The sequence below is a fragment of the Megalops cyprinoides genome, chromosome 16 (assembly GCF_013368585.1).
Source record: "Megalops cyprinoides isolate fMegCyp1 chromosome 16, fMegCyp1.pri, whole genome shotgun sequence".
In the NCBI taxonomy this organism is placed as follows: domain Eukaryota; kingdom Metazoa; phylum Chordata; class Actinopteri; order Elopiformes; family Megalopidae; genus Megalops; species Megalops cyprinoides.
The window spans coordinates 21052883-21074362 of record NC_050598.1 but is presented as its reverse complement, the minus strand read 5'-3'; the positions used below and the strand labels follow the sequence as shown (position 1 = coordinate 21074362).

The following is a 21480-nucleotide window of genomic DNA, read 5'->3' as shown; positions in this document are numbered from 1 at the left end:
GTGGGCTATCCTGTGCAGCTAATGAGGCTAAATCAAGTCAAGGGATGTGGCTGTAAATTCTACTGTCAATCAAGCGCGAGGTTGGCCCATTCTCTTTACCAAATGACTCTGGTCATCTCCACGTTCCCCAATGACTATCTGAGTTAGGAATGCGCTGGTAAATATCTGAGAGAGCAGTGGGGGAAGGCTGGGCTCACGTGGGTTACTGATATGGCTCTGACATTTCCATATGATGCAACACCCCCCCACTTAACTGCCGCATTAGGAAACGCAATAATGTCAATCTTGTTTTGGAAGCCAAAACAAGATGCTGCACTCACGTATTCAAATTCAAATCCGTTTGCCTCAACAGCACAGAAACGGAGCAACTGAAAGACAGGTACATGCAAAAAAATTTGCTGCAATATTCTTTGCTACACTACCTGTAAACCCATTCAAACCAAACCCCCACTCCTACTTCCACTGGTCGCCTTGTCCTTCATCCACCTAAATGCAGATCCCTGAAATCTGGATTAGGTGTTAATCCTCCGATCTGTTTAGCATGTGTGTCTGGATTAAATGCCAACAACTTAATGGTTATTGATCAAATTAAAATGGTAATACTGCTGAAAAATTAAAATTGGAAAAAAAAAACCTCCAAAACAAATAATTTGGGGGAATATTAAGAGGCGGTTGTGGTTTCAGACCTGGTTTAATCCTGAGAAAGATGGGTCCTGAGAAGAACTAACAGCCAAGCTTCTTTTCCTCTTCCCCACTGGAGATTCTAAACACTGAACAAACAATAGAGGGTGCAGTGCATCAAACAGTATTGCTGACAACCCCATATGGCCAGCGCAGACAGGCAACACCAAGGCTCAGAAAAAGAACGGGAGCAGGAGGGAGGAGGAGGAGGAGGAAGAGAAAGCCCAAGGCCTCCTTCCATGATCAAGCTTTCTAGCCAACATCAGAGAGAGAGCTCTGCTGACTGCCCAGCCAGGGCCCAGACGCAAAACTGCCATCTCAATATTACGGCTAGGCCAGGGGTGTCTTCACTGTTTCTAAAGGGCCACGCCTGTGCTGACTTTTTGTTCTAACCTTGGCTCAATTGCTCACTCGGCGCTATCATTCACTTTTCACAGGTAAGCAATAGCTAAAGGTCGCATTTGTGTCATACAGACAATAACTCCTTTACTGATGTGTACACAGGTGTACACGTATGACGCTTCTGAATTAATTGGATCAACTAAGCCAGGGGAATAGTTTGGGAGGATAACTGGCATACCCGTGGCCCTCTGACACCCCTGGGCTAGGCTGTGGAGGGCATTCTGCAAGCTACGCAGACCACACTGCTCTTATTCTCTAAAGGCGTACCAGCAGGTTGACTGGGAAATTACAGCCATAAATTACAGCTGCCCGTCCCCCGCCCCCTATGCACATTAGTTGTAATTTTCAGATGTATACACTTCCAAGCCTGTTCCGCTTTTTGACTTTGCAGTGGCTTTTTGATGTCTCAGCATTTAACGCTAGCCGTGCCAGCTGATACACAAGCTCAGTGGGACTACCCCCATCTAACTGCATGGAACAGTCGACTCTGCACAAGGTCAGAGTACAGGCTGCAGCTGGCTTTCCGGGCACAACTAGGGTTAAAAGGGCAAATTCTCAGGCCACTCCCAAGAATGGAGCCTCCTTTTATAATTAGGCATGAGAATTTTTTTTTTCAAACAAATGCAGCATCCCAAACTCAGCACCCCCACACCACCCCCATCCATGATCTTATAAAGAGCAACAAATCATTTGTGATATTTGTCTTCTGTTTTGTAATGAGGTCACTGAAAAGGTGAAACACCTTCAGTAAGGAAGAGGGTAGAACACTTTGGCAACCTTTGGTGAGGCCCATCAGGCAAAGAGAAGCTCTACAGAGCCAAACAAAAAAAGCATGCAGCTCAACTAATGAGCATGAATTATTTGGTAGCTGTGAATTTTATGCAGATTTAGTACAGCTGAAGAAACGGGACAACAGGACAGTTTTTGTGAAGGTGGTTTTTGCTTTGGAAGTTTCAAGGGTGCAGCTTAGGGAAGGGGAAAAAAGCAATTAGCACACAATGATGCCAGGCTGAGCAGCAATCTCCACAGCATGGAAAAGCAGCTGATCGGGGATGAGTGTGTTTAAATATTAAACACATTTTAGCTTTAGAATAAATAAATCAGGGTTTATTTTCATGTTCAATGGTGCTTGTGAGCAAAGAGGACAAACCGTGGGACAAAATTACCATTTGCAAGGAATGTCTCTCTTAACCATGGATCTGACCGGAGTGGCTTCTTTCAAGTATTAGGAAGAGTAGATTCTCTCAAAGGTTGTGGGGACAGAGCAGTGGACAGCTGAGCCTGCCACATCAGGCCAGTGAAGGAAAAATATCTCCACAGTAAGCACCACTCTTCCTCAGGTCAGACTTTGGGGTGGGGGAGAGAACAAATGGAGTGTGGTTCTAAATCTGCATGGAACCACCTCTCTCCACTTTTCTGTGACTAACATTAACATCCAGGCCAGTTTGGAAAGGGTTTTTTTTTTTTTTGCACTTTTGATACGGTTGCTGGGAACACTTCCCACAAGCACAATTCTCACTCTACCGGTTGGACTGGTCAATACAGTGACAAGTGAGAGAAGGCAATCAGCACTCTGGCGAAAGAGGCAGGGGGTGGAAAGGAGTTAGCAAAGAGTTCAAATAGAGAGGCGCTGTTGATTCAGAACTGATGAGAGGGCTTTTTTTTTCGGCAAAAGCTATGGCTTTTCCAGTCTTCTGTGGCTGTTCTTCGGAATTACCGGATGGGACATCGGGGAACACCGTCCGAAGGGCGAGTTGCTCAATGGGTATTGGCATCGTTGTTGATGAGTGATTTTTTTTCTTGCAGATTAAATTTAGTATGAAAAATAAAAAATGGTATTTTATGTATGTGTGTTAAAAAAAAGAAGCTTGAGGCTGGCATTCACACAGACACACAATGGTAAACACTAGTTCCCAGACAGCACTGCCAAAAATGGTAATACAGGCTTTGATGGTAAGAGTATGTGACAAGTGCTACGTTTATTTTTTTTTTTTCTCTAAAGCTACATTTCTAAAGTAGCACCGACAACCATCAGGGCTTATGCTGGCGGTTGTGTGTTAGCACACATCATGCTTTAACTTTGCCAAATGTTGCCTGTCTGCAAGGGCTCCAAATAACGAAATATTTAAAACATAAAATAAAAATCAGGCAACTTTAGGTACAGTATAAATATGAAAAACTTAAATCACACAAACACCTCATTTTCTGCTGAGGGAAGAACAAGTAGGATTACAGGTCATGCAGAAGCCTTTTCTTACTCCTGTGAGGGCATTCAAAAACCGCAGAAAGAAATCAATGACCAAGATGCACTCCTAGACCCCCAAAGCACTAGAAATCTCACCAATATTGCTCAAGGGTTACAGTGAGTACAAAAGGGTGTCCTATCATATGAAACCTGACATTTCACTGGAGAAAAAAACACCTTCAAACAAACAGCTAATGAGCTATAGTCTAAGTACACACTTGTTCTCACAGTGCTACTGAAAATTGACGATCTGTATATATAAGGGGGAGATGGCACAACTTGAACATACTGACAAATCAACTGCATTTAAACATTTTTCAGTTCTGTGGACAAAAACAAAAATGGAGTCACTGAAATTAATATTTCCCTGCCTCGCCAAATACATGAAACACTGATGACGTGAACATATCTACTATCAGTTAGGTTTACTCTGGATGTGGGAAATTAAAATTCAGTGGGAAAACTGAAGTGTGAGCCATTTGATTAGTTTTCAATGCTGCGCACAACAGATCCTCTTACTCCTACACACTGAAGCAGACTGCAAGTGAACTGCTCACCATACCTCAGCATGCTGTCAAACAGATTGGACATCTGCTCCCTGTAACCTTTGGAAGTGACAGTACTGAAAGCTTACCTTGTTACAGTGACGGCCAATACCCATTAAAAAGTTGTCTGGCTTGATGTCTCTGTGGATGAAATTCTTTGTGTGCACGTATTCGATTCTGCTGATCATCTGTGAAAACAAAGAGGCTCACCGCTTCAGTCCACAGTGGGGAGTCAAGGGCTTCAAACAACAATGTATGTTCTGTACGCCAATATTTGTTCAGAAGAACTCTGCTTCTATACAACAAGGGCAACTGAAGAACTGTACAGGACATGCTATAACCATTTGGGAAAAAGTAAACATTTAACTTAGATCAAACGGCAAATTAAGATTGCTGTTCCAAAAGGCAAGTACAGGTTTATCAAGGCGTTCCAGAACATTATGCAATAACACCGCTGCCTCCATTGTCATAACCCCACCCAAAAGCAGCTTACCTGGTCTGCGAGCATTAGTACGGTTTTCATTGTAAACCTGCGCGAGCAGAAGTTGAAGAGATCCTCCAGACTGGGGCCCAGCAGATCCATCACTAGGACATTGTAGTCCTTTTCTTGGCCGTACCACCTGTAACAAAACCACATTCATCAATCAATACACCATCGAGGTGCAAGCATGACAAGCACAAGGCAAACATTTCAACACTGAAAGTGCTGGCACATTCTACACATTCCATAGGTTTTTAGCACTCTCCCATGATCGATCACTGGCCAAACCCAATGTTAGTGGTGAGGAAATAATTCTTTCCACAGGGCAAATCTGCCCCAGTGAAATGATTCAGACCGATGAAATTGAAATGAAAAGCCACAACATGGGGAAGTACACACTGTGCAAATTCAATATTGTTTCTGACAGAATATGCCCATAAAATATCAAAAAAAATGGTCAAGAACTGACATGAATAGATAAATCAGCTATCACCTAGTCACATCACCCTGAATGTGGAAAATAAAAAGTCAAACAGGAGGTTAATAGGGGTGATGTGATTAAAACGCGTTCCCTATACTGGAGCCTGGTGTAGGGTGGTGGCAGGGTGAGGTTCATACATGACGATTTCCAGGGGTGATCTGAACTGCACGGGCAGACAACAGTTAGCAATGTTGCCTCTCTACGGGGGGGGGGAATACAAGGGGTTCTCTCTCAAGCATGGCAGTCTGTATGAAAAAGAAACTAAAGGCTTTCGAGATAGATACACATCCCATTTCTGCTGAGGAGAACTGCCTGGTCAGACCAGTCCCACTGCTTGTCTGAGTGAAGCAAGAAAGGGTACTCTGCATGGCTGGATTCATTGGTATGAGTGCAAAGGTGACGCATTTAAGAACGACAAGTAAATTTGTGTGGAGAGTAGGGAGGGCGGACCCCACCGCCAAATAACCCCCCAAAGGGTTAAAAGATTACCACACAGGGCAAAAGCAACACGCCAATGAAATATCAGTGAATGTGAGAGATGTCAGCCTTGTGTTTGCCCAGCATGACACACAAGCTTCACAGGTCAGGAGTGGGAGGCCTCCCACTCTCAGCCAATCATAAGGCAGAAGCAAAGGGCTTTACACTACCATAACAAAACTACTGCTGGGAAATGCATCACATTCTGGTATGGATCACAGTCCAACATTAGATCCCAGTGCACACAGCACAGGAAAAAAAACAAAATCCTCATCAGAATCATGTGAGCTCATAAAAAAAAGATATTCACCTCTCATGGTGTACTGCTTTGTAACTCGCTTTATAAAGTCATCTGACTGTTAGCCATGTTTCAGATGGACTTTTCAAAAAAACACATCCACTCACAGACAAAAACATTTAACTTGTACAGACCCTTTCAGATAACGGAACACTACAGCGCTTTATGACATCAAGCTGTTGGCATACTAAGCCAGACATTTCATGCTCCGGTTTTACGTGTGGGTGATAGGGTGATATTTTACTTCTAGTATAATTTGGTTTGAGTTTGGATGAGTTTCCCAATGGCTTTAACTGTCAGCAGAAAATCACACCTATTAATATATTCAAATGCCAATTTAACAAGCTCATGATCAATGAAAATACACATCTATCCATATCTGTAATACATGTATCTAACAAGACAACTTTTAGTAACACTGTGCACAGCCAATTACATTTCTTCATTTGTATGCATCTACCAAGCTCATCAGTAGCAAGTCTGGCTGACACGCTAACTAGGAGTAGTCATACCCAAGGGTTTTCTTGCATAAGAGGAGGAACCTGCCAGGTTTGTTTGATGGAGGCACTTTAAAATGGAGACACTGTTCAGTAAGCCGACCTTGAGGCAGTGTCTGTTCCATGCTAGTAATGGACAACATTCTTTAGGTTTTTACTAAAGCTGTCTCTGTATGACACTGTGGGGGAAAAACATGTGCAATGCCAGATTATCAGCCATTTTAGTAGAACTTCAATTTGATAATTAATTTCAGAAAAAAGAAGATGCCTACCTGTGCAATCAAAACATGACAAAAAAGTGAACACACAAAAGGGGACTTAACACCCAAGTAAAAAATAGATGAAAATATGTCCAAAACTGGTATGAGATGCTTCATTCTGCAGGCAAGGCGCCCCCCGCACTATCCAAAACTAAAGGACACCTGAAACTAAAGGACATCACACCAGTACAACTTCCATAAACGTCCTGAGAAATACCATCGACCCATTATTCTTCATCATTCAGTTATTCTTCATAAAACAATATGACATCCCTAGCAGGGCAGTGAAAAATGTTTTACCTTTATGCACTAGTAAGAAATGCATCTAACTACGATTGGACAGTAACCATTCCTCATTTTTGTCATAGAACAAAATAACTGAAAACGTCACAGGTCCCCCATCTGGCCTCTTTTTCATTTTACCATCAGCCATTAATGCTGGACGTGGGACAATGTTTCCATCTGTCCTCCAAAGACATGTAGTTGAGTATTCCAAGTCCAGTTGTAGTCGAATGTTCCAATCTATAACTGAACTTGGAAAGGAGTCCATGATGTCTAACTGCTTTTGAGAATCTCAGAATGACTGAAAACAGACATGCTGGGAGTTTTGAATGCCTACAACAGGAAGAGGCTTGCTTTCTATATAAGCATCCTGCTGGGAAAGGTCACTGACTGGAAAACTTTTGTTCTCACCTTATTAAACCTCTGTGAAACATAAGATACAATTCAAGCAAAAAAGAAACTTAGATAACTTTTTCACTTAATGAATAGAACAATACAATACCTAACGCCTAACATATCGATGATCTTAAGACTGCTTGGTCCTAGTCATGCAAAAATAGCAATACTGTATTTTAAAAGGTTAAGTTTTAGTTGCTAGCTTTCTAAAATTGTAAAGATTCAGCACATCAGATGTCTCCTCAGGGGAGATCATTAGTCTTACCAGAGGTGGCAACTTGTGCACCCAACAGATATAATGAAATGGAACATTCAATGAGGCTAAAAGCTCCAAAGGATCTAGCCAATCAGTAAAGCAGATGCATCTCCAGAATTCAAGTTCACTCTTAAGATTAAACACCCCAGAACACACCTTGAAAACTTCTATTTCCACTAGTACTTCTTCCACCTCTTTGTTTTCCAACCAGTGATTGTAACACATTGAAACATTCTGTACTGCAAATGAGAGCCACACCAACTAAATAATGGTGTTTTGGGTAAGTAGGTAACTAGGTGTAAAAATCTCTCTACTCACCTATATTATGCACATGATATGTGATATTAGCAGATCATCTCAGAAACAGAATCAGTTTTGCAGAAATTAGCCAGCATTAGCTGGAGAAAAACAAAAGCGGCCGTCGATAATTTCCACTAGTAACCATGATGGGACTACTCTGGACGTTGTTACATTTTGACTATAAGACCTACAATCGTATACAGAGCATTTCGTTCCTAACGGATGGGCTCTTATTTCTGAACAAATTAACTTTCCTTTCACATCATCGTCCTTTGTTACCTTAGGAGGCAAGTTTGCTGGTTATACAAGTTTTGTTGGTTCCAAAACTGATATAGCATATTGTTTTGTGCAATATGATCCCTTGACAACACAAAAAGGTAATTGGCATTGCTTTGCATTTTTATATTCAAAGATCTTTTGTTCACATACATCAATAGATTGCACACTGCAGTGTCCCACAATTGTTTCAAAAAGAAATGCTGTAACCAGCAGTAACCAGGCTGTACCTGTTCTCCTGGAAAAAGCTCTGGTGCCTGGCTGGTCTGGGAAGGGGGGGGGGGGGGGGGGGGGGGGGGCTCATATATCATTAACATCTTGGTTTTATTTTTCAGGCTCCCTCCCGTCAGATCTGTTGTCTGAGGTCACAGGGAGTCCCGGACCTTACTAGCACTCAACAGCCACAGTCGCCAAGCAACCAGCAAGCTAACACTCCTGTGAACAAAGAGGGGCAGTGTGGTGAAACGAGGTGCCCCAACTGGCCACAGCCATTTTGCTTCTGCTTCCGCACTTACGCTTCAGCCGGACCGGCCAGAGCAGCCGTCCGCGTGTTCCGCAAGCTGGCTCATTTCGCAATGGCAACAATGGGGCTGCAGTGGAGACCTGTACTTTGAACTGGCAAACACACCCCCCCCCCCCAAGCAGAGCGTGCACACCCATGCAAACAGAACCACGGAGGGCAGAGTAAATGCCAAATGACGGCCATACAAAGAGGCCCAGAAAATCCCTTGCCTTCATCCATCCCCTCCTCCACTCCCGAGCTAATCACTCAGCCGAGACGACGGCAAAACAGAGTAATTAAAACAACATGCTGTTAATAAAACACAATGGAACCTGCATTAGGAGAAAAGTGAAACCAGCCTTTATTGTTGCAGAGCCCCTCGAGTTATGGAGCAGATCTTACTTATTAAAACTGCATCTGCCAGGTAACACAAACTTATGCACATAAGGAGCCTTGGCAGAGAACATTTTGAGACCGCCGTAATGCCTTTATTTCTGTGCAATGACATGTCTATCACGATAAGCCTTGGAACCAAAGGTTTTGTCCCGCTGTCCTCTGCTTTTCTGGAGTTTCTAAGTTTCCATGTAGCTACAGACAGGTGACTACAAGGATGGGTAGTAGGCTTTGTGCTCCACCCTGCTCACACAGTTGACTCCAGCTGCTCATATTTGCCATGGCATGAAAATAGATAAATTTATTCAGATTCAGCAGCACATCAAGTTCTGAAATGTAATAAATAATTCTCTACCTCCAAATTAATAGGTACTGATATTAAACATTTTAATGAACGGGCTCACTGAAATCCTTTCAGGTTTCCATAACCAATTTTAGGCTAACCTTCTCAGGAGTCCAAAATGCACTCTTCCTCTTCTCTGCAAATCGGACTGTTGATTATTAAAAAAAATAATTATAGGTCATGTAAATGCACAAATACAAACTCAAAACTCTTGCCAAGGTGTAAATACACTATTTAATGGTATAGTTTTCTTATACTGTACAGTACACTTCATAAACAAGTACATTTGTATATGCGTTGTAGCGTCATATGGAGGTCTGGACAAATTATTGCAGAACATAGTTTCACCTTTAGTAGTTAACCTTTTGTACAACAGAAGTAGTATACATGGTACTTTTTTGCAAAGCAAAACGCTCTTTATTTTGAAAAAAGTCTTTGGTGCTATTTTAGGCAGCATCAAAATGCCTTGCTAATGCCATTAACTTTCCATTTGCAAAACCAAAATTTACTCGCTATTCAACTTTAATACTGAATCACAAGCACATAATTACAGTGAGGCGTACCTTGACTTTATTATTGTACTCAAACATTCGGCCCTTACAGGCATCTCTACAATAACAGGAACAACCTCCATTTGGTTACCCAAACCTGGTGGAACAAACAACTCGTTAAGATATTTTAAGAAGGGGAAACCCAGGTGCCTTAGCTGTGTGATGTGGCACAACAGCTGGTTCCTGGTTTTTGTTTACATTTCTAGTATATGCTACAGCCAGGTGATTTTCATCAAGGCTGGAGCCTTCAGCTGCCCTGTGCCTCCCCGGGCCCATTCCATACTCCAAACATACATGTGCACAGGCTCTAATAGCTCAGCAGAACCACTGATAGCACATATTTCATGTTCACAAAAAAAAAATTATCCATGCAGGACCTGGGTATACCCATGTCAAGAGTTACTCAACTCATACCCAGTCTCACCTGGCCATGGAGGGTAGTTAAGAAACTGGATATGATCCCCAGGATTCAGACTGGCAGTCACAATGATAGTGCTTTCCCCAGTGTATTCTTGCAACGTCACTGCAGCACTGCCAAGACTCACAGCTAAGCTACTTTTTTGTCTCTCTAACTCCAAGTTATTCATATTCCTAAAAACGTATGATTGTCTTCATTTTCGGTAATCTACAACCAATAAGCCCATTTTACTTGCAGTGATCAGACAGCAAGCTGCCCCAGGAAGTAACCTGGTAGGCCGTGCAGTTTAATGGTTCTGACTGTGCTCTGGATCGGACTGGAATGCCAGAGGTACCATCGGCCTGGAGATTTGGACTAAATTATTCAAGTGTGGAGAAGCTATTTCAACCTAAGTTACCAGTGCAAGTAAAAATGTCCTGAGTGTGCTTGCTTCAGCCTGCAAAAATAATACTATATATAAGGCTTTAGTAAAGTCATCTCAGTTTGATGGACTTTAGCACTCCAAGTATCAAGTATCAGTATTTATTACATTTTATGCTTTATATACACCTCAAAAATCACTTCAGTTACTAAGACAGTTTTCTAAACGACTTCAAAAGTAGAATATAGGTTTTTCCCCTCTAGTACTGGACAGGCAGCAATTTACATTTCCATACTTTAGATACAGGAAATGACAGTCAAGGATCAAGTCTACGCAAAGGGTGTGTGGCACACTTTCAGCATGATGAGTACCCCCCCTGAACGTGGGGGTGACAGCTTATGGTTTTTTTCCATCTTCCATAGACCTTATGCTTATTCCTACTTGCTGGATCAACGTTGAATTCCCATAACATATGCTTCACATATGCCTCAAAAAGACATGCATCTACATCTACAGTTTAACTTCCATCCTTGTTAAGGGATAAAAGAAAGTATAGTGCCAAACATTTAATGTTTGGCTTAGGTACGTCAAATCTGCTGTATTTCAGCCATGGATTTTTACTAAAAATGACTTCCCAGTGCATTTGTTTGGAAGAGTTCAGCTCTGGCAGATGGAGAGCACTACCCGAGATTACGCAGGACTGCTGTAACACAAACTTGAGGACATCGGGAACATGCTGATGTCTCTGAAAACAATGCAAGTGCCCAAGCTATTGAGACTGGAGGCTTGAAATTCCCGATTATATAACAGCTTCATTATTCCCTTTGGCAGTCCGGAGTGCATAACAAAGCTCAATACAAAACTAACCTGCCAAGAAACGGGCCTTGAATAAATTGTATAACTGCAGCAGTGAGCGGTTAAGCCTGGACCGCTGACTTACTGCTCTGGAATCAGCGTTGGTTTTCAGGGGTGCAGGGTAAGAGTTCGGCCTGCACAGCTGTGGCCTCCATACCTTATCATTTTAGCATCAATGCTGCCTGCAGCCTGCTTCATGGCAATGCATCCTTACTCATTAGTGGCTAATGTCTAGGTCTACTTTATACCATACCTTCATAAAGGCAATCTTACAACAATTAAATGCTATCTTAGATAGCCATTGGGTTCACTGGTAATTGTTAGATGGCCACATCAATGAAATGACAAGATGTAATTGTAAGCTTTGGAACTGTGAATGTAACATGAAAAGTATGGTGGTGCTCCTGCACATGTGTGGTGATGGTGTTCCGTGACAAAAGCCCCCCCCATTTCAAGTATCTGTCAGCTTGGAAAGTTTAAGAATATAAATTTTTGGTAGAGCAGTATTTTCAAGATTCTTTTTTGTAAATCTGATCATGGGTGTTGAAACTACTGGCCAAAAAGTTTTTCAAAGAACTAATTAGATAATCAGCAACACTAACTTCAGATGAGTTGGTTGGCATACAGAATTATGTAACATTGAAGGTTACTATAAAAGTACATTAGGCCATACTGTACTTCTGATTCAATTAAATAATGGTAAATGTAAGGAGTTCAAGAGAAGACAGTGTCCACATGCTACTCAAATGATCCCAAATAATTTTATTTGCACAGGCGTAGCATGGACATCTTGATCCCTGGGGATCAGGACCTGGGCGCCTCAGAGTACTTCCTCTCGATTTAGTTAGCCAATTCCTGCACCTACCACCAACTACAACATATATGAACACATTTCCAAGAACAGCTAATGTTGCATCTAGTTTTGCAGTGTCATCAGTTCTGAGCCTGATGGGCGATAAGCATTTGCTTCTTTCTTTGGTGCAATCTCACCAAAGTACTTCAGCTCACACCATACTGGAATGTGTTCTTGGATATTTCAGTACAGTATGCCGTAAGTATCACCTAGCCACAGTTATACTGCATGACTGAGAACCAGAATGGGAAGGTACAGAAAATGAATTTGAGAATGCACGAGCCAACTACATTACTAGCACTCCCACTAGGGGTGCTCCCCATTTAAGTAGCTGTTCTACCCTGTGGCAGGGTCTGCAAGCAGAAGTGAGAGACCCACAGTGCTGTTGACCACAGAGCAGTGCGCATTCTGGCATGGTCAGGGGGAACCTCATTCATTAAGGTAACAGAGCAGCCAACTACTCAACCTGAAACCCTTCATTTCCTCTATTGTGCAGATTGAAACATTTCAAATGAACATACTCCTGCCAAACCACACTTGCATGCTAATTTTGTGCAATTTCATAGCTGTCAACATAGCAAGACATAACTAGAACTGGAGCGCTACAGCAGTAGTCAAAGGCAAAACAAATGGAAGTATATGCAAAATGATAGATGAGCTGCAGCATAATTACTTCTTTCAATGTTTCCTTAGTTTACAAAGTAACCTGAATTCAGAAGCTGGCAAGCACACTGCCGCATGGTACTAGCAGGTGATGTGTAAGAGGGCAGTGAGGGGTACTGACTTATGATGCTGCAGGAAAGAATTTGCAGACAGATATACCTGCAGGAATTAAAAAAAAAAAAAAAGAACAGCTTAAGCCAACGTGGGACAGGCTGGGTCCACATGAATGTAGCTATGAGGAAAAAAGCAAAATCTTAGTGAATATTCCTTTATCAATCAAGCATTTCATTTTCCTAATTAAACTGGCCATAACATTACTGATTCCTACTTTTCCACAAATTGTTTACCTTTATAACAACCATACTATACACTTAAAACCACTCCATACTTGTGTAACACAATTTAACATAACTGGGTAAAAGGTATCCTCTCCAAACACTGAACATCCCATTTCCACCCATCTGAAAATATTTTTTAAAAATTCCAGTCCTTTCTTTGACCTTAATTAAGGCTGTAATTCAACTGAAGCCATTCCAAATTGTCATTTTAATTGGATTTACAGCAGGATTCTGATCATCAGTTCTATCCTGAGAAGGAAGCACAACTAGAGAAACCAGTTCTGAAAATATTTAAAATTGAACACCCTTATCATTTAAGGCTTCCTTCAAAGCTAGTGAACAGGCTGCAGGGTGCACTTTAACTTTCAGAAATGTTGATTAACAGGCCTTGTAACAGGTCACACACATCAAGAGAAAGTCACAAGACAGACCACAGTCATCAGACAGCGACATGCAAACATAAAGGACACATTAATTCTTTACTACACAGAGTCATATTCCACACTGACCTAAACCTTAACACAGCTACATCAAAGAGGCTGCAGCTCAAATGTAGCTGAAAGTTTGCTAGCTCGGCTTGCTTGGAGACCAATAGGAAGTGTGACGACTCTTCTACACTAATGCAACTCTCCTTGTTCAACTGATGAAACTGAAGTTACTGAAAAATCACCATTACAAAGAACTTGGTTTTGACAAGGAAATGGAGCTTGAAACTTTCTATTATGATGATTAAGCCCAATTGTCCTCCTTGCAAATCAGCCCAACGCTGTCCATGTAGCTCCTTGTAACAGTGAGGGAACACAGCCAAAAACTGGGTTAAAAAAACCAACACAGGGCTTTGGCACCAAAAACTGCTTAATTTGCCTTACAATTCTACAATTCCAGGGAAAGGCAGACATTTCCTCATTACTTGAAGAGAACTTTCATTGAAAGTGGTGCTGCATTCAAATTAAGTGCCGAGCAAACAAACAACACTATTCATGTCCATATGATGGCAATTCCAATGCCAAAGTTCTGTTCGCAGACCGGTGAGACAAAATACTAAAGGCCTATCTTAAAGCAATAAAATCAAAGTTTAAAATGGAAAGTGGGTTCAAAGAGCAATCAAACATGGTAAACATGCAAACCCTAGCAACTTCAACCACTTCTTAAGTGTGAAAAATGCCAGTCCTCATATTGTTTCAGAAAAATATAATTGTTGAATATGTTGAGAAATAGTTTTCCTCAACCAGTCCTCACAAATCCAACCAAAAACAAAAACGGAATTCGATACACCTACCATTATGCACGACCACTTCCAAAAACTGAGAACAAAACTTCCTGGTGGCAGTATTCAGACAAAACCACGCACATCTTAACCATCAAGGAGAACTTTGTTGATATCAGCACCATTCACTTAATCCATGTCTTGGCTACAAGAACAAATTATGTTAAGCAATTACTAACAGATCCTAATCTTAGTCATACTCAACAGCCACTTACAAAATCCCCCTTGCCAGCTCCCCACTAACACTAGGACCTCGGTAGGCAACATTTATTGCCACATGAATCAGTGGGTGCCAGCTACATGCAGCATATTCCATTTTATTGTTGAAAAGGGGTGTGGGAATTACAAAACAACTGAAAAACTAATCCACTTAGTGATGAAATCCATTTTATTTCTCACAAAACAAGGCTGCACTTGTGCACAAAAAAAAAAGTTTTCATCTGATGAAGGCCTGGTTGTTTCAATTTGACATGTTTTCAAAAAGACACGCAAATAAAAGCCATGTTCAATGGTCACTTTATAACAAAACCAGGCCTCAGAGGCCATGCCTAAAGGGAGTAGTAAAAAAAAAATCTGGGGTAGGAGCATGACTGGAAAAACTGATCCAGATGGATAACAGGGGGCTCAGGGGTCTAATCTATCTTTCCCATCCCTCTATGCAGCAGAGGCTAATGATCACTCTGACCCTTATGCGCTTCGACAGGCTGGCTTAATCGGGCCATAAACTGTCAAACATTCTGCCGTGGATTAGCCGAGACAGTGCCTACAGTTTCGGTCTCTCACAACCAGGTTACCCCATCATCCAAGACCACAGCCGTCAGTGACTACTGATGAATAACTGGTGGAAAAAGACCCTTTTACGTTTTGGCCCCAATAAATAATTGGCGTGGGGATTAAACTATGCTGGTTTGGGATTCACACATCTATATTCAGCACCAGGTGGTTACTCAAAATAAATATCTATCCGAAAAAAGTTCAAAAGCGAAGCCACACAATCAAGATATTCATAGTTTAATTCCAAACAAAGTGACAATACACGAATGTTACTGATGGGAGAGGGATTTGCTATAGAGTTCTTGATATTAAGAACACCAAACCAGCTGTGTCGTATATGATCATACCTACGTGTAACAACTACTTATCCTACACTAGAACAGGAATACTCACTTCCCCAACGTTAAATAACGCCCTTACTTAACTAGCTATCGACGCACAAGGCAGCTTTCAATCAGCTAACTAAAGGTCCTAAAATGGCCGATAGGGTGTTTTCAGACGACGTTCCACCAACCTTCCAAAACGGTTAACGAGATTTACCAACACATACGCAGTTTTTGTGTAATTTCACTGATCTGGTCGAAAACATCGAAGTCACCTTGAAAACAATACCCCTAGGCCTACGAAGTTGTTTTCGCTTGCAACCAGCCGCCATTTTCTAACAGAGCAGGAAGACATGTTGGAACAAACACAACAAAAGAGGAGCGGCCATTTCCAACTTGCGCTTGTTAGCTAGCTAGTTATCAATGACATTTCAGATCGGAATTTTCATTCGTTTTTATTCGCTATTTACGCAGAGATTTAATGTCCCCAGTGAACACATCACAATTCACTGCAAACATTCGCAATACAAACATATTACTGATATTTCAAAGGAATATGCTGCTTTAAGGAAAACTGCCTATGATACTCAGCAAGACAAGTAGGATTCTTAGATGAACGATTCGATTGCTAGCTATTAGCTAACCTTATGTTAGCTGGTTACGTCCACCTCTTGTTCAGCTACAGCATTCTAGATAGGAATCTAGAAATAACGTAACCAGAAACATATGTTAGATAGTAGAGATTTCGTCTTGGGCTATGTTCTTCGGGTTACAATATTAGCTAACTGCCTGTGTAACTAGATCCTTACCTTATGTGTGGAATCCCCACTCCTCCCTGTAAGATTTTGTACAACTTGCTTTCATATAATAGCTGTGGGTGTCTGGCTTTCTGGGATTCCAATTTTACTGCAACCTCCTGAAACACAAAATGTGCGATTATCATATTCACGTCAGCTAAAATGTGCCCAGAACGATTCACAACCATAAAGCCAAAATATTGAAAACTGAATTCTGAATCACTTTACTAAATGGCCCTTACCTAGCCAGTAGGACGACTGATTTTGAAGTAAATTTAGCTAATTACATCAACTGTGAAATAACGTTAGCTACCTCGAAGTGTTAGTTACACTGATAAGGTAACGTTAGCTAGCTAATCCAAGGACCGTAGGTAGGTATAGCCAATTACCCAACTAGTTAGTGAGAAGTAACGTTGGATAACATTATCAAGCTAATGAAAATAACGTCCATTTACCTCCCCATTCGTGATATTGATTGCCAGATAAATGTCGCCAAACGATCCGGATCCAATTTTTCGAACAAGCTTGTATTTCCCACCGACGATGAATTCGGCTTTGGAGCCGCTACTGCTTGCCATGTCCTCGAAATAACGAGCCAACACTCGATGGTTTTAAAAAGATACACTGGGATCGATTAGGCGCAGCCCTATTCGGTCTCTTCGTCAACAGAACATAAAGAGTCCCGATGTAGTCGTCAGCGACAACGTAGCTACTTGAAACAATGTTGCTATCAAACGAGCTAGATATCAGTAGCTAGCTAATATTCAAAACGAAGTAGTTACAAACGAAATCCTAAACCCGGATTTATATGGGAAAGCTCGACGATAGAGCGAGTTATAGCAACGCAGTTCCTGCAACGCTCTATGCCTGAATCTCTTTCACCAAGCCTTCCAGTCGGGTCTTTTTTGGTAGCTAGCAAGCTAGCTAGCTAGCGAAAGGACACCAACGGCAATCCAAAGCCCCAGTTGATATCGACGCTTCCTCTTCACAACGCCTCGTCGTGAGGGGTGACGGTAACTTGTCGATTATCGGGTTCTTTGTCGATGTCCTTTAACTGGAGTTGAATTTTCTTTTCTGTCCGTATCCTGGGAATCTGTAACGTTTGAGTCGCTGCTTTCCTCCCAAAGCGCAACTCATTCACTCCGCCATCTTGTCGTTCCTCTATCCGTCTCGAGGTGGACGCACTTCTTCTCACAGAATGAAGCGGCGCGAGGCACTCTGGGGGAGCGGGGGAGCGAGCAGCTGCGGGCAGGGGAGGGGTTGTGACGTCATAACCAACGGAAACGAGCCTCAGGAGCGCGAGAGCGCGCATGAAAAAAAAAACGACTTGGACGCCCTTTATTCAATTTGTCATTTTTAATCACATGAACTTTGACAAACTTTTATCTCCACGAAGGATGCATTAATTCATTAAATTCATGGAAAACTATTCTTGCTATTAAATATTGTGAATGTTTACGGAGTATGCGTTTAAAACATATTACAAACAACAAAGACTTAGAAGAATGCAAACCCTGAAAACACTTTTTTGTTCATGGATGCATCGTTCCTCGCTTACAGTGCTCTGTGGTTGCTATTTATAGGGGAGCAGTGAGCTCAATTTCCAGTGTGGCAAATGGCCCAGTATGGTTGAGGTGGTGACAATTTCATTGTGGCTCACAGCCTGGTTAATTATGGATCGCTGGTGCCATCTACTGAAGTTTGTCTGTTTTCTGTGTTCAGTCGTGCCCACTGCAAGGATGCATTTTAAACTATGTCCTTTGCTAAGTGAGGCAGTAAGTGCTGGTATAGAGATGAAATGGGTAGGTGACTCTAGGACAGAGCTAGAAACATCATCCTGTCAGCAGAAAAGGTCAGACAGCAACATTATGAGATATGCTACTTGAAACCATGGGCCTCTCAGCACCCAAAATAGACAAGCCAATTGCTGTCACTGTATGTATTGCTGACAATGAGAAAAATTCATTATCTTATAAATGTTTTTTTTTTCCTGCAAGTATGTGAAATTTTACCACTGGGACAGATAACTTAGAGTGTATGTTAATGCATACATATGTCATGATACAGAACAAAATGGCACTGACCAAGCAAGATAAGGATCTATTGTGTGTGGGAGAGGAGATTGGGACATTGTGCATATGCTGTTTCCTGTTGCTGACTGAGTAGATCTCTGGGCTTTTATCATACACACACAGCAGTTTCTGTCCAGCATAACAGAGGACACAGCCCACCAGCCAATCTCACCTTGCACCAACAGATCAATTTACTGGCCAACAATCTGGCCAGTCCACAGAGCAGTCTCTCGCAAAGAAATGAGCATTTGATCATATTCACAGGAGCAATGGAATTCTCATTCTGCGGAATAGGCTTCTTGTTTATTGCATTGCCCATCGTATAATTAGATGGGTTAACTGAGCTGTGGCTGAAAGCTGTGCCCAGAGTTGTGCCCAGGGAATCACTTCACTAAACCTGCACAAACCCAACTGTATTCCTGCTCCCTCACACCGCAGACCCGTATTCTCCATAGAATGTGTCCTGAGAGTCAACTCCACTTCACCATGGCAGTCCCTACAAAGTTGTCCATTTAAACACTCAGGAGCCAATAACCTGTGCTGTATATACCATGCCTGACATTTCCATGCCATTATGAACTCACCAGGGATTTCACGATAAGCCTAGATAGGGCAGACAGCTCCTTACGAACATTAGAACATATTAAGTTTGACAGTGACAAAAGGATAAGGGTTTCTGCTTTTATTGGAAATCCAGGTAAACTATTCCAGGCATTAACAGCTTTCTCTATGTGAAAAACACTTTGCTGTGTCAATGTGATTTTTTTTATTAATCCCTTCAAAAAATGTCAGACCTCAATCAAAAAACCCTTAGTGTCTTGTCTTGATGACACTAACGTTAAGTCTCCTAAATATCTCTTAATATGTTATGTATTTGATGCCTGGAACCAGTGCTGTTGTTCATGCCTACTTTCTCAGGAGCTTGTACATCCATTTTGTAGTGTGGTTTCCAAAACTGTATACAGACTGGGGTCTATTATGATTATTATATGCAAGTCATTTTCTTACCGAGCTCAGTCCCAACTTAGTATCTTATTCAGTAAACAATCTCTTCCTAAATTGCTATTCCCCATACATAGAAGTTTACATTTTAAAATGTAGAATGTTGAAATTGTCTATATCATGACACGTTTTACAATTAATAGTGGAGTCATTGTAGTCGCCCATTATTAATGTCTCTCCAGTCTTATCTGAAGTTATCATACATCAAAGTGATGAGGTTAGGATCAGACATCCTTGTATTATGGCCTTGTCACCCCCCCCCCCCCCCCGCGAATTTAATTCAATTCCCTGCACATTTATGTTTTCTGTTAGGTATAGTTCTACCTCTCCTTCTGCTTTTTTCATCTCTATTCATTCTGATAAGATTATAAACAACTATATAGACTACATGGAATCAATATCCTAGAGTAAGAAAACATAATACAATATTAATGCATAATGTTTATGTTCTTATCTGGGGTAACGTATATATAATACATTTATTCATCAAGAACATTTCCTGATATACCATGCTCCAAGGTGAAATGCCAAAGTTCCCCACAAATGTTAAGACTGCAAGCTGCGTTCTAAACCTACTATACCGCACTGCCATCCACCAAAATGCATATACTGACATAAAGATAGGGGTGCACAATATTTGCTGTTAGAGCGTGATTGCTGTAGAGTGTGTACGCTGAAAATCCCCTCTCGTTCATTAACACCAAGAACAGAGGTGAGAAAAACTCCAAAAAAATAAGCACGCCAGGCATAGCAGCTAAATGGAGCAACAGGAGAGGAGGGTCAGGTGCATTGCCTTATTGTGCGCGAGCTACAATTGAGCATCGCCCAGAATTATTTAGCAACGTTAAACTCTTTTTTTTATTCAAGGAATGAGATCACAACACAGTAGAAGGAAAAAGTTACAACAAAAAACAATTCGTGCTCGCAGAACAGGATGTTCAAAGTTTAGATAATTTTGCCGGCGAACTTTATCGTCGAGCATCTGTTATAGATCATGACATTAGAGAAACAAAAGTACAGAGCAGCTTAAAAAAACTTGCAAGGACTTTTTTTGATAATAGGTTCCGGTAATAAGAGGATGGATATAATTTAGCCAGAGAACAGTTTATTAGTGAGGGACGAATACTGCATACGCCATTGTTTTTCCTCAATGCGCACTGACCCCTTTGCAAGCTAAGTTTAACTTTCTCCCATCATTTTAGAATCAACTCTCTCATTATCTTACCTCTTCCTGTCATTTACGTGAAGAGCTGTGCAGTGGGGGCACATCCTCTGACAACATAATGGGCTTATTCTTTGTTATTTTCTACTGACATAACATGAATAAATAAATGGCTGCTTCCTGCGTATAATTATAGCTTCGAATGGAAGGATTGGTCTATGTGCATGAAAACGCTGCATGTGGGCCTAAACATGTCACGTTGCCTCGTGAAATCTATGCTTTGAAAATCTCCCATAATGGCCTGTTACTAACTGTCATCATCATATTCAGAATTACAATGAGATGCATTGATTGCTCTCCCTCTTCTTCCAATGTGTTTCATTTTGGTGTGCGAACGAAAATGATCTTGCCCAAGCAGCATCATGTGGCCATTTTCAAGGAAACCTTTAATGTGTGCAGGTGTATATACATTCCATGTACTGTATTTCTGATCTGTGAAAAGAATTAATACTGTAAACACTGAATCTTACTCATTCATGAAAAATGGGACCTCTGCTCTGCACATTACTCTGCTTTGGTTCATTCATTCTTAGCCTTTGGTCAGTCACACGTCGCTAAAGAAAAATGATGCTACAGTATAACTCAACAATCCCAGGCATTCTATGTGACTATTGATGAGCTTTGGATATACAGTGAGATATCTCTGCAGTCTGTTGACTCTTTTCCAGAATACAGATTGTACCTTTCTAGATGGTGCCAAAGGTCTATCATTACTTATCATATCATCACTTTTTACCATAAATACATATATACAATATCACATTAAAGCCTGATACTACTTTTAAGTTTTCTGTATGGATACAATAAGAATTTGTGTTCACAAAGTATTTGTATTATAACCATTTGTTAAACACTTATTTAAAAGACTT

At 41.3% G+C, this 21480-nt stretch overlaps 1 protein-coding gene across 4 annotated transcripts in view; it reads right to left on the bottom strand.

Moving 5' to 3' along the window:
- The window catches only part of csnk1a1 (casein kinase 1, alpha 1), a 29903-nt gene extending 12383 nt beyond the window's left edge, over positions 1 to 17520 (bottom strand). For 3 of the 4 annotated variants that reach the window (XM_036548322.1, XM_036548325.1, XM_036548324.1), the window contains exons 1-5: positions 16771 to 17520; positions 16328 to 16434; positions 4367 to 4493; positions 3963 to 4061; positions 687 to 770 (exon numbers count right to left, since the gene is read on the bottom strand). In XM_036548322.1, coding sequence (XP_036404215.1) covers positions 687 to 770; positions 3963 to 4061; positions 4367 to 4493; positions 16328 to 16434; positions 16771 to 16893 — 540 coding nt within the window. In that variant the 5' untranslated portion in view covers positions 16894 to 17520. The remainder of the gene's footprint in view (positions 1 to 686; positions 771 to 3962; positions 4062 to 4366; positions 4494 to 16327; positions 16435 to 16770) is intronic. The other variant, XM_036548326.1, reaches the window with a different exon arrangement.
- Positions 17521 to 21480: the final 3960 nt, after the last annotated feature.